Here is a 14,678-nt window from a genome sequence, read left to right as displayed (position 1 = left end):
GAATATACCCGGTTTGGTACGGTTCGGTACCGGTACGGTACGGGTATTTGAGGGTAAAAACCGGTAAATACCGGTACCGGACTGGTACCGAAGCGGTACCAAAAATGTCAAAAGTCGGAACCGAATCGGTACCGAAAAAGTACCCGGTCCGGTAAATCCGGTACCGGTACCGGGTCTGATTTGCTCATCCCTACAAGCCCTATTTCCATTACTGTTTCAACTGGAAAAAGGACCAGTGGTGTACGGTAGCTCAAAGAGTTCGAGTGGGGTTGAACGGGTCAACGTGGATCTGGGACTGGAGACGACAACTGTCCAGTGCTGAGGAGCTGCTGGAATTTCAGCAGCTAAATGATCTTTTACGGGGCATTTCAGTTACTTCGGGGAGGACCGCTGGGTATGGAACTTGGATGAAGCGGGTCGGTTCAATGTGGCCAGTATTAGACAGTCTATAATTGAGCTGCACCGTGTGCAACCGGAGTATGTGGCCGAATGGAATAATTAGATACCTAAAAAAGTCGATATGGTAGCATGGCGAGCTCAAAAGGAACAATTTCCAACTAGGGTAGCATTGTCAAGAAGGGGTATTTCGGTCCAAAATTTGGTGTGTAATATGTGGGGAGTAACAAACTAGTTTTTTCGGGAAGGAGAAAGACAGTAACAAACATACTTGAAGAAATTAAGGCAAAAAGTTTCCTTTGGGTCAAGCACCGAGCGAAGGCGGCAGAGTTAAGATAGGAACAATGGCGTTGTTTCGATGTGTTTTAGACTACTTGTTCTTTGTTGATATATGTTGGTTTTCCTTGGTTGTATGTATTTGCTTTGGTGGGTGTAAGTTTGGTGCTAGCCGCTGGCTAGATATCTAATAAAATTCCTTTTGTAGGCCATTTAAAAAAAAGCTAGCACCATGTAGCATATAGAAAAGATGAAAACAAGTTTGACAAACTAAATATTATAAGGTGGTTGTTCATATCATCATAAGGAAATTAACGTAAATGGTAGTAACATATTTACATATAAAAGATACTCATGAAAAAAAGAAGTACCTGAGGGAAGAAGATTTCCTTTATCTTTCTGCATTGATGTGTCAACGACGACCTCTTGCTCCATCACATCAGTCAGATCAGACGATTCCCTTGCATCATTTTCTGTTTCCAAAAAAATAAATAATAAAAAAATCAGAAATATTGTGAAGATAAGAAGATAACCAACTAGAAAGGCAATCAACACTCGCTTTTAGAGGGGTAGGGGTGGTCATCACTTGTACAAATTCTATCACTCACAACATCCAATCAAGTTCTGCCATGTCATCAACCATTATTCCATCACTCACAACCTTTTTTAGTGGAAATGGTCATCACTCACCACCACACCCGACAATTTCCCCCAACCAACAATTTCTCTCACATCAATCAAAACATAACGCGTCAAAAATATAACGGGAATTAACTTCAACGCGTTGAATTATAGGGGTGGCGGTGATGTTTGGCAATTGTTCACGCGTGAAATTTTTCCATCACGCACAAAATTTACAGAAACACAAACCCGGACTGTTTACAAAAAAATGCATGCAACGTCCAAAACATCCGCAATGTAGATCCCAAGGGGGGGGGGGGGGGTTTGGGCAGGCATCGTTAAAGATTAATTGTATCAGATTATCAGAAGGATCAGTTAATGCAAAATAATTATAGGTAACAATTGTTGGATCTGATGAATATCGCAAATAGTGTTATTACTACGAAAAACCACTCTAAACCCTTTAAATAGGGATTACAAATCTAACCAACCCACTCTTGCTAGGACCCTAATATTACAAGCGGTCGCGTCTCAAGATTTATGGATTTAGCATGCGTACTTTGGCATGGCCGGTGCGAACAATGATATCGCAGTTTTACAATCTTCGAATCTTTTAGACGATGTCATAGTTGGTGTTGCACCAGATACTTCGTTCTATGCAAACGACGTGAACAAGGAGAAGACGACGAGTGATTTTTTTAGTGACATTGTAATTTTTTTTATTTAAATTATGACATTGTTTTTAAATTATGGCATTTTATTTTTTTATTTAAATTATGAGTTTTAAATTAATATATCAAAAATAAATAATGTTTAAATTTAAATAAAAAATAATAATTACGTAATGACGATGGGGCTTTAAACCATTGCATGCAAGTTAAAGAAAGGGGCTTTAAAGCCCCCTAAAACCTCTAGGGGCTTTATACCACACTCTCTATCTAGCCTTAGAAGTACCTTGTCTAGACAAGGATAATGAATCCACTTCTCCAATTGAAACAGCTTTAGGACCAGAAAAACCGAGTGGGCGAGCTTCAGAATTAGACACACCGAGTGAGTTAAAATCCTCAGGTTCAGTGTCTGGTGCTTCAAAACGAGACAAACAATCTGATTCTTTGTTTTCTGTTTCTGTGACAATAATTTAACTGTAATTTTATAACAAGAAAAGCCAAAAATAATTTATATATACAAAAGATTTGGTTGAAATCGTCATGCGGGAAGTAACGAAAATGATACTAATAGAAAAAGAAAAAAATCAGAAGCAAGAAGTACCTTGCGGTGGAATGAATACTCCTTTCCCTTTCTCCATTGATGTGCCGGCTGGGATCATTTGGTCTATAACATCAGTCAAATTAGACGATTTCTTTTCATTATCTTCTGCCAGGTGGAAAATTTACCGACAGTTAAAAGATAAGAAGACAACTTACATAACCAAACGTAACACACTCAGCTTATACAACTATATAGAAATGGTCAACGTTCAACAACCTTTGCAAAAGGAAAGTATGTTCTGAAATTGGTGTGGTTATTTGGACAGCCCTGTGTCTTATACGGTTATACGACATGTATAGAGCTATACGCGTTATATAGGGCGCATTTATTACCAGCCAATCATTGAGCTCTATACGCGTCTAAACTTGTATGAATCATATAAACCTATGTAACTCGTATTGACCTAGTTTTTTTACAAACATTTTTATACAATATTTATCTTTTTAGTAAGTTTTAGTAAAAAAATACTTTTATTTTATAAAAAAAATTATGGTTTAAGTATACTATAATATATTATCTATACGACACGTAGAGATCCCAACCATCATACGTGATATAACAGGTACATAACTTTTTGAAAATTGAAAAAGGATGTACAACGCGTATAGCGATATACGCGTAGCATAGCACCCTCATTTATTACAGGTGAAACCCTGTACGACGCCTATGGCCCTATACGCGTCATATAGGGGGAAGGGGGTGTCCAAATAATATAGTTGGTGTCCAAATACCATCACCCTTTAAAATTGGGTGCTACTAAATACACCCCCCCCCCTTTACTAATTATACCCCCTCTTATATTTTATTGTTTTTTTTTTTGTCTTTTTGTTGGGTGTTGTGAGTAATGGACATTTCCACTAGAAAAGGTTGCGAGTGATGGAATAATGGTTGATGACATGGCGGAACTTGGTTGGATGTTGTGAGTGATGAGTGATCACCCCCCCCCCCCTCTGTAATTAAAACAATTACAAAAAGTAAACCGCTAACTATCTAAGGATTTCAAATGAACTTTAGTTATTATCTCTTTGCATCTCCTCCTAGATATCCAATTCTAATTAATAGGTCGGAATTATCCAGCATTTTTTGATTTGATAGTGCGAAGCTCTTGACCCTAACAACTCTTGTATTTCTTTGAACCTGATCCTCGACAATGCTTTTGTTAGAATATCGGCCCATTGTTCTTCACGTGTTCAACAACAATTTGCGCCTTCTAACAAAGCTTAAAGTAAATTAACATGTCTTATCACTAACCCACTTCTTGACAGTTGACACTAAATGAGAGAAACACTAAAAAAAGGAGTAGCACGCAACGTGGGTGTGGCAACTTACCAATACGGCAATACTGTTAACAAAAAACCACTACAATGTTAAAGAATTACAAGTGAAATCACAGCAAACAAGATTGAACACATTGGTTGCTCAACAAGAACGAGCGGTTCTTTCTTTGATTTACTGGCCAACGAATACAGAAGATGGGAAAGTAGAAAAACAACTTAACTAAATAGAAACTATCCATGATTTTGTTGGATATCAAAACACTCACACGCTTGCAAACACCACCGATAAACACTTGACCTTTATGAATTCGAAATAGTACGATGGATATTGAGAAACAATATCTCGGTACTGGAATAGTTACTGGCATACACACACATATAATATATATATATATATATAGGGTAAGGTTCATGCGAGAACCACCTTTATTGCGAGAACCGCGAGAACCAATGTGAACACAACCTAAAACCTAAAATAGCTTAAAAAACCTAAAAAACCTAACCCCCCCCCCCCCCAAGCTAAATGCTAAAAACTAAAACCCCCAAAAAACCTAACCCCCCCCCCCCCAAAAAAAAAAAAAAAACCTAAACACCCCCCCCCAAAAAAAAAAAAAGCTAAAATGCTAAAAACTAAACCCCCAAAAAACCTTAAAAATCAAAAAAAAAAATCTAAATTTTTTTTTAATATTTTTTATGTTAAAATCGCTACTTTTAGTAGCCAAAAAAAAATTTTTTAAAAAAAAAAGAACTTTTTAAATATATTTTTTTTGGCTAATAAAAGTAGCGATTTTCTTATAAAAAATATTTAAAAAAAAAATTTGTGTGTTTTTTAGCTATTTTTGGTTGTGTTCACATTGGTTCTCGCGGTTCTCGCAATAAAAGGTGGTTCCTAACGGATCTTTGTCCTATATGATAGGATAGGGTTTATTCGAGAACTAGCTTTAATGAGAGAGGTATGATCAAATAAAAAATTAATTTTACCTAAGTAGGATAACAATGGATCGTAACTTTTTATTTTTAAAATCAATAGCTAAGATGGAAATGTATGAAAAGGGAGGAATGAAGGGTTTTCTTGGAAAAAATTTATTTGTTGGCTTTCTCTCTTCACATGCAAGACGCTTGCAAATTCTCCCTCATTTTTTTAAACGTCCATAAATATGACGTTATTTTTTTTTAAACTGCACCATAAAATCGAGCATCCTTTTATCTTTAATTTGAGTACTCTATAGGTATATAAAATATTTTGTGCTGAATTTTTTGTACTATATTTTTGTACTACATTTTTTGTGCTCGATTTTAGAACTAAATGTTCTATACCCCAACCTTTCACCACCTGCGAGGTTCCTTACACTCCATACTCTCTCTTCTATCCTCAGTCTCCAACTCAGGTAATAACTAAATGTACAACGGTTGAAAGGGAAAAAATCTTCTTGAACTTCAGGAGATCGTCTAAGCCCACAAAGGCGACCCATTAAATTTTAGAAGAAATGTAAGACACTTATACATTGCATAAGCGCTTAGGTGTGCACTGTGTGCGCTTTTTTTAATACAAAGGTCATAAGATATTTATAGGTGTCTGAAGTGTGGTGTAACAAAAATAATTTTCCATTTCCCTAATACGGTCTTAGCAGCAACAATTAAACATTCAGATATTTAATGCACATTACTAGGCTATTTATGTGTGGTTTTAAGTTTACATTTTACGTTAAGCTAAAAGGTTGCTCTTGAGTCTCTTTATTTTATGTTTTGTTACACGATTCGCTTCAGTGGAGCAACACATATTATCAACAATAAAGACATCAACATTTCAGGAATAGATTAGTTTTGGGTTGGTATAGTTGTATGAAGAATTTTATTCTTCATGTATCAGTATTATTGATGAATAAAAGAGTTAATTGCTCGGATGGTCCCTGTGGTTTCACGTTTTTTCACGTTTAGTCCCCACATTTTGAAAATAGCATGTATGCTCCCTATGGTTTGTCATTTTGTTACTCGGATAGTCCCCCAACATTTACTCGGGGGACTATCCGAGTAACAAAATGACAAACCATAGGGAGCATACCTGTTATTTTCAAACTAACTGACATCTACTCAGGGACTACCCGAGTAACAAAATGACAAACCATAGGGAGCATACCTGCTATTTTCAAAAGGTGGGGACTAAACGTGAAAAAAATTGAAACCACAGGGACCATCCGAGCAATTAACCCTGAATAAAACCTTTGGAAATCTATAAAGATCTAGTATAAACTATAACTACCGAGTTTCAAAGAAATTTTACCTTCGGATATAACATCATGGAAATGTGCTAGAGAGTTGGTAGCTTTGTATAGTTGCTCCACCAAATCTCTCCTTTTTTTGAGTGGCACAAAGAAACTTTCCCATCGTGATTTGTCATAACCCAAGCAGTTCCACCATTCAGTCTGTCCTTCAATCTTCTTTATGTATGGTAAGTCCATGTTAGATAAATCCCGGAGTTGTGAGCATTTATAAATCAACATAGTCCTTAAATTGTTCAACATAATATCATCAACAAAAATGTTGACCAACTCGGGTAGGTCTAAAAGAAAAATCTTCTGCAAGCTTGGAAACAATGGTACATATTTGACGTTGTGAGATTCACCGCTAATGAGGGTGATTACATTAGGGCAATCTTCTACAGTAATCTCTACCAAGCATGAGAGATTTTGTGCAATGGTCAGAGTGAAAATTGATGTCAGCTGGTAACATGTATGTAACGCCAAGATTCTTAGTTTGGAGAGACTACCTTTGCCAATCGGCCCCATCCAAATACTTTGTAATTTCTTCATGTGATGAATACTCAAGTATTGTAGCAATTCTAGTCCATTTTTTTCACTATTCTCTATTCGAGTTTTTCCATCTTCAAACAAGCCATCTGCTTCAACAAGAGTTTCCATCTCGTTGCATTCCGCAACTAAGCAATACTTCAAAGTTGTAATGTTATAAGTCGAGAGCTTCTTAATAGTCCAATGGCGAGACAAGAACAAAGCTTCGGCCTTTGGAATTATCTCGGAAATGTCATTCACGTTCCCTTCCTCATTAATCCATTTTAGGCAGTTCTTAAATTCCTCAAACTTCCTTTCAAGGCCTTGTGGTAGACAAGACGTAATTTGTGCATGCTGACCAATAGTTAACATCAAATTGGAAATTCTTTTGTATATTGGACCATGAGTACTTTTAAGAAGTAAAAATTGTTGTAGTACATCGCTCGTAGGCAAGTACCATCTCAAGGTTTGAAGATTGCCTAAATCACACAACTCATGTTGTAGATATTTCACTTCTTCTTCCCACCACTCAGGTTCTGAACCTACACTAATTGATACGCACAATTCCTTCAATCGTTTGAGTTCCGATATCATCTTTCTCGGGATTACTTTCTCATTGACACTATTGGTCTCTATGTAGTGTTTTGCATACTGAGACAAACAAATGCGTAGAACCTCTAAATCTTTAAGTTTTCCCATTTCCTCTGGTATAAACATTAGCTCAGTACCATTGATATCAAACAACTTGAGATTTGAAAGCATTCCAATTTCAGTTGGTAGTTCCATTAAAGAAGAACAGTCTCTCAATAAAAGTTCCTGAAGCCGGCTTAAATTGGAAATGGATGTCGGCAAAGACACAATGTTTGTATTAGAGAGATCTAATACTTCAAGCACAGGCATGTGCTCAAAGAAGGTGGGAGGAATGATTGTCAAATCAGTATCCTGCAAGAACAATTTCACGAGGATACGGCAAACCGGACTATCTGGCAATCGAGTGAGATTAGTATCTTTTAAGTGGAACTCAACCACATTCCAGTTATCGTCCCCTGGCATCCCTGCACAAGCAAAAAAGATCATACTTGAACATCGAATTGATTATGTTTCATTTTGTTGTGGGACGTGGGAGTTAAACCACATGATATAAACAAGTAACATATACCTACACGAAAAAGGAGTAACGAATTCCATGGTCAATAACCAAAATCAAAATGGACGGAAGCCACAAGAATAATGCTTATATATCAAACTGGGCGAATTAACTATAATGATTGGTCTTATATTTTTCGATAAACTCTTATATACCACTTTTTAAATTTATTATATGAATTAGTTAAACTCTTTCGATAAACTTTTATAAACCACATACTGTATAGTGCTTAGTCGCTTCGCGATGTTTTTGTCGGAAAGAAGGAAATAGATAGTATAGGGGCTAGTGTGTAATATGGTGTTCTATATAAACACCATCTTTGTGTAACCCTATCTCTTGTACAATACAATTCAAACCCAAATCAGAGATTATTCTCTATACCAAACAACATGGTATCAGAGCAGTGTTTCTGATTCTTGAAACCTTGCTCATCATCTACAGTTTATCCCAAACCAATCCAAGCCAATTCAACTCTAAACCAGAAAAAAAAAACCCAAAATCAAATCAAAAAAATCAAACTCCGAATCGAACCGAAAAACCCGTAGATAACTCCGCCGCCGCCGCATCCACTGCCGTCTCAAGCATTGAAGAAGACTGGTGACTCGTAGATAACTCTGTTCATCCCCGTTCAGCCGCACACCAAAAAAGACGAACCCTAATTTTTCCCGACAATTCCTGTCTTGGTTTTAAAAAGCGCGCCCTAGGCGCGCCTAGGCGCAACAAGGCGCAGGGCCTGAGGCTTTTTTGCTTCTCGCCTTGTGTAATTACAGGAAACGACCAAAAAGCGCATTTTTTGATGTTTTTTTGTGGGCTTTTTGGCCTGAGGCGCGCGCCTCATGTACCTTAGGCATTTTACTGCATAAAAATGTTGTACCTTGGGTTTTTTGACTTGTACATGTAATTAAAATGGTATAAAAGCCTTACTTATAGCTATATTTTGGTTAAAGGAAGCTAAAAACCTATGGGATATGTATGGGATATATAAAAAAAATTATATAAACATCTTGCGCCTCGGGTACGAAAAGCCCACCGCTTTTGCGCTTTGCGCTTCGCGCCTCAATTTTAGACCTCGTCGCTTTTGTGCGCCTCTCGCTTTTTAAAACCAAGATTCCTGCCCGATCTTCTTCAGCCGCCACAAACTACCATTTGTTTGAAAGCTTCCAGCCAATCACCACTATTTCCGGCGAATCCATTCAGCAAAACCCCAAGTTTCAACAAACCCTAATTTTTAACAAATCAGATCTGCCGCCGCCTCTTTGTAACCAACAAACCCTAAAACAACCCTCCCAAATCCGCTGCCACGTGACTCCGCCCAGTCAGATCTTGATTCCGTCGATCAAAGCTGAAGATTTATTTAGTTTTTGGATGTTTGGATCTGGTGAACCCTAGCCCAGCCGCCGTTTTCCTTTTGATCCCCGGTCCTAGCGTATTTGATAGCCACACCTGGTTTTTTGATTTGATAAATACGCCCGGCAGGCTCTAAGCGGAGTAGTTTTTTTAAATCTTGAACGCGAGTTCAAGTCACCCTGTGTATTTGATAAATACGCCGGTAAGATAATGTCTTCCTCAGGCGTCGTTGTTCTGGTGGATTTAAGTAGTCCAGCATATTTGTTCCCGGCGTAATTGATAAATCTTGAACGCGAATTCAAGTGTCCAGCATATTTATTAAATACGCTGGTCTGCTGTCTTATCTGTAATGGCAACGTAATTCCAAAAAAAAAACAAAACAAAAACATATCTATCACAGTCGTGTTAGAAAAGTGAATATGACAATCAATCATGGAAAAAACAGATCTTGGATATTTGATTCTGGTGCCACTGACACCATGACGTTTGAACCATTAGACATACGTTCAATGACCCAACCTCAAAAAACTCAAATCCATACAGCAAAGAACGGAACGATGCAAGTGAAAGGAGGAGTAATTGAAATTTCACCAACTATGAAATTATCAAATTGTCTCTATGTTCCGTCCTTATCACACAAATTGCTCTCAATTAGTCATATTACCAAAGAATTAAATTGCACGGTACTAATGCACCCTACTTTCTGCCTTCTACAGGATATCAGGATGGGTGTGATTATTGGACGTGGTACTGAGCGCCACGGATTGTACTACGTGGATGAAGTGGCTCAACAGGGTACTGTGATGTTGGCACATGGAACCGAAAACCGGGAAGCCTGGCTATGCCATAGACGTTTGGGACACCCATCCAGTGGTTATTCGCACCTTTTATTTCCAAAACTCTCCCCTTCAATTGGAAAAACAGATTGTGAAACATGTTTTCGTGCTAAAAGCCATCGACAACCATTTAAACCTAGCAATACGAAAGCTGCTTCACCCTTTTCACTACTCCATTCTGATGTGTGGAGTCCTACTCCTATGATTTGTGGGGGGGGGGGGGGCAGGGTCTTCGGTACTTTATACTATTCGTGGATGATTGCACCCGCATGACATGGGCATATTTTTTTAAAAAACAAAGCCGAAGTTTACGAAAAATTTACCACGTTTTATGCTATGATTCAAACTCAATTCCGAACTCAAATCCTTCGATCCGACAATGGGGGGAATTTGTTAATACATCCATGAAACAATTCTTTAAAACCAAAGGATTAATTCATCAAACCTCTTGTTCTCATACCCCCGAACAAAGCAGTGTTTCCGAACAGAAAAACCGTATTATTCTTGGAGTGTTGTTCAAAGCAAATGGACATTTAAATGTTGAGCTCTATACTGACGCTGACTGGGCAGAAGATAAGGGAAACCGAAGGTCAACGTCAGGGTACTTCTCCTTAGTTGGTGGAAACCTTGTTACCTGGAGAAGTAAGAAACAGAAGGTGGTCTCTCTGTCAAGTGGTCGCTCTGTCGAGTGCATAGCTCGAGGGCTAAGCGAAGTTCTTTGGATCAGGAAGCTTCTAGAAGACATTGGTTTCTCCCAAAAGGCGACACCCAGTAAAATTATGTGCGACAATACAGCTACAATACAAATCTCAGAAAACCCAGTTCAGCATGATCGAACAAAACACGTGGAGGTAGATCGACATTTCATCAAGGAAAAACTGGAGGAAAGGATCATAGAGCTCCCGTATATATCAACAAAAGATCAACTCGCAGATATTCTCATAAAAGCAGTCAATGGAAACGCTTTTAGTAGTTGTTTGAGCAAGTTAAGTATTGGTGACCCCACTACTCAACTTGAGGGGGAGTGTTGGAAAGAAGGAAATAGATAGTATAGGGGCTAGTGTGTAATATGGTGTTCTATATAAACACCATCTTTGTGTAACCCTATCTCTTGTACAATACAATTTCTCAATACAATTCAAACCCAAATCAGAGATTATTCTCTATACCAAACAACAGTTTTTGACCCAACAATATTTTAATTCAAGGTTACTAAGTGATTCTTTCAAGAAATCAATTAGACACTATAAACCAAAAAAAAAAAAAACAATTATCTTTTTACATGATAAATTATAAAAACAAGTTTTCTGCTGTAAAAGTAGATGAGTTTCACTCTAGGATCAGAAAGTATACCACAAGAGTGTTGATATGTTGACCTGTTTAAAGAATCTCTCTATGAATTGTTTTTTTTTTTCAATTTATGGTTTCTACGTCCGTTCTTATGATCAGTGGTTAGTCAAATTAGATCGTAATCTGTACTCCAAACCTAAATTAGGTACCAGATATTGCAAGACAAAGAAAACAGAGAACAAAAGTCACGATATATAGTACCTTTGGTCTGGAACAAATATAGTGCAGATTCAATGGTTCAGGGAGCAATCAAGGAGGTTTTCATGAACACTCCTAAATTGGCCTCTGGTGTGATCGGCTTGGCTTCTTGAAAGGAAATTGAAGAGTACACGTGTTGACTTAGTGTTCTACGTCTAGATAAGAGGGGACCGGCTGAGATCTAGGGCATGTTTGGCTTGGTAAGCTTTTTAAAACAATTTATTATTGATTTATTGGTTTTTCTTAAAAGTCATAAGCTTTGAAATGATGTTGGGAGGGTGTATGTAAGGGAAAAAGCCAATAAGTTGTTTCAAAAAGCTTAGCCAAACATGCTCATTAGATATTCAAAATGGATAATATAAGTGTAACCTCTATAATTTTTTAGTGTAATTGTAAATGGTTGTGAGTGGAGGAGAGAGAAAAAAAAGTTATTGTTTACCAGAAAATTTGGAGGAAATAATGTTCATCTCTGTAATTTTTTTAATATCGTTTGAAAGTGATTGTGAGTGAAGGAGAAAAAAAAGGTAATGATAAAAGTATAAAAAAATATTGTTATATTGATAAGGAGAGAAAAAAAGTAATGTTTTTTAGTGTAATTAAAAAGATGGAGAAGAAAACTCAATTGTGAATGCTCTTGTGTTTACGAACTATTTTTATATCTAGATAAGGAGGACCGGCTGAGATCTAATGTTTACTATTAACTCACAATAGTTCAACTTGATTTTTACATTCTGTACAATCTCTTTAAATAGAGATACAAGACAACCATTGAGGAGAGAATTACTCCTCTATACATGGATACAATTTGACTAAATATTTTTTTTTTTGAAAGGTGAACTTCATTAAACAAACGCGGGATATCTCCAAGATAGAGATATCCGGCAAAATCAATTACATCATATCAAAAGAAAAACTAGTCCACCCTTTTCAATCTAGAGTACAATTTTTAAATCGACTCTTATACCATAGATACCCCAACGCCTTAACATCCGAAACTAAATGCACCACGTTTGTCTCAATACTAGCAAAAGCCTTCTCGTTTCGAGCTTTCCAAATCCTCCAAGCCGTCAAAATAAACACTCCATTCTCTATATCTTTCTTAGTCTTCGAGCCGCTCATATGGTTAACAAAGTTCTGTACATCCTGAATCGAAAAGAAGAATGCAGGAGGAACTCTACACCAGGATGCGACTCCGGCCCAAACCACGTTAGCAATCCTACAAGCTGTGAAAATGTGGTCCGTACTTACACATTAAAGAATTTAATGAAGGGAGGATATTGCTCCTTGAGATATGACATTTTTAATACCCCCCGTCAATACAAGTTGGAGGTGGTCCAAGACGAAGCATTGTTCTAAAATTTTCAAATAATGGTTTTGGTAAACTTTTGGTAAAAATATATGCGACTTGTTTATCTGTTGAGAGGAATTTTGTGTGAAGCTTCCCGGCGGTTACTAATTCACGAACGAAATAATAATCGATGTCAATGTGTTTGGCTCTTTTGTGTGAGATTGGATTTTGACTTAAGAACAACGCACTCTTGTTGTCACATAATAGAGTCGGTCAACCAGGTGGAAGAGCATGAAGTTCCCGAAGTAGGTTAGTTAACCAAATAATTTCTGTTGTCGTGTTTGCCATTGCTCGATATTCTGACTCACAACTGGATCGTGACACCGTTGGTTGCTTTTTAGCGCTCCAAGACACTAAGTTTCCTCCTAAGTAGATACAATAGCCATATGTGGACCTTCGAGTGTTGATACAACGAGCCCAATCTGCATCTGAAAAACCTAATAAAGTAGTGTTAGGTGGACGATCAAATGTTAAACCATGTGATAAAGTGCCCTTAACATAACGAAGAATCCTTTTTACTAGCTGGAAATGATTGGTTGTGGGATTTTGAAAGAATTGGCTAGCTCGATTGACGGCATAGGAGAGATTGGGACGAGTAATGGTGAGATATTGGAGAGCACCTACAAGGGAACGATAAAGAGTAGGATCATGAAACGGTTGGCCTTGGGAGGTGAAGACATCTTTGGATGTGAGAGGAGTAGCAATAGGTTTGGAGTCCAGTAAACCAGCTCGGGTGAGAATGTCATGAGCATATTTTGATTGATTTAGGAAAAGACCCAATTTGGTGTGATGGACTTCGAGACCGAGAAAAAAGTTTAGCGAGCCAAGGTCTTTTATTTTAAATTCCTTGTTTAGACAAGATGTGAAGTTGTTGATGAAAATGTCATTATTTCCGGTAATAATGATGTCGTCAACTGCATTGTAACACCTCGTATTTTCGTAATTCTTTGTTTTTTTATAAAATTCAGGTTCGTTTCCTATTTTTAGAAGCGCAGTTGAAATCTGATTGAAAAACGGGTTAAAAACGGAAAGCTACGCATTTTTACGCACTTTTAACGCGACCGACAAGCGAACGCGACTAATATCGATCATCGACATCATTTCACGTATTTAGACTTTAAAATAATATTATACGACATTTTACGGCGCTCAGGTTCGAAAACGGATCTCGTAGATGCGACCAGGCCGCTCAAAAACGCTAGAAACGAGTTAACGGGCCCTGGGCCCAACACACAAAACCCTACCTATTTAAACTAACACACACACACACACTCAACACACACACACACACTCTCTTGGTTCCCTCTCTTCCCTCTCATCTCCGGTCACCGGAGATCGATTCCGGCGAGCCCCTCAGGCTGGCAATGCTCACCCAAACATCTAAACCCTTCGTATCTCTCACCCTCCTCCCTCGTTCCTCTTTCCGTCGACACTCGCATCAACCACCCGACACCCTCGACCACTTAATCTCTCCACCGCCAACCACCCGTAACAACCACCATTCGACGAACGCCCCTTGCTCTCCATCTGCACACCGTCGGACGACGGCAAAGGCAGCGCCGCCGCAGGCGGCGGCGACGTGATTCAGGCAACGCGATTCAGACGACGTCAGTTTCGATGATAACGACGGACGGAGATGAACGGACTACACCTTCCGATTCAAAGCTGGTTCGAGCTCCGGTCGACGCCAGTTCAGTCCGGTTCCAGTTCGAGTCTAAGTTCAGGTAAGGGTTTCGAGTATTAATCGAATTAGTTCTAGTTTAATTCAAGTTGTTTTCGTTTTGGCTTTGCTTTTAGATTCGTTTCAACCTGGCTCCGGTGCGGGTT

At 38.2% G+C, this 14,678-nt stretch overlaps 1 protein-coding gene across 15 annotated transcripts in view; it reads right to left on the bottom strand.

The window, feature by feature from the left end:
* The window catches only part of LOC110942046, a 39,850-nt gene extending 28,156 nt beyond the window's left edge, over nt 1-11,694 (bottom strand). For 11 of the 15 annotated variants that reach the window (XR_004893601.1, XM_035990396.1, XM_035990393.1 and 8 more), the window contains exons 1-5: nt 11,507-11,654; nt 6,121-7,680; nt 2,563-2,667; nt 2,248-2,418; nt 1,044-1,145 (exon numbers count right to left, since the gene is read on the bottom strand). Coding sequence is in view for 14 of the 15 variants with exons in the window: in XM_035990396.1 (XP_035846289.1) it covers nt 1,044-1,145; nt 2,248-2,418; nt 2,563-2,667; nt 6,121-7,678 (1,936 nt within the window). In the remaining variant the exon portion in view is untranslated. Of the gene's footprint in view, nt 1-1,043; nt 1,146-2,247; nt 2,419-2,562; nt 2,668-6,120; nt 7,681-11,506 lie in introns of all 15 variants that reach the window. The other 4 variants (XM_035990392.1, XM_035990394.1, XM_022183743.2 and 1 more) reach the window with 3 other exon arrangements.
* Between the last annotated feature and the right edge of the window lie 2,984 nt (nt 11,695-14,678).

The sequence above is a fragment of the Helianthus annuus genome, chromosome 5, assembly GCF_002127325.2.
Source record: "Helianthus annuus cultivar XRQ/B chromosome 5, HanXRQr2.0-SUNRISE, whole genome shotgun sequence".
Taxonomy (NCBI): Eukaryota; Viridiplantae; Streptophyta; class Magnoliopsida; order Asterales; family Asteraceae; genus Helianthus; species Helianthus annuus.
This window is presented reverse-complemented; position numbering and strand designations above follow the sequence as displayed.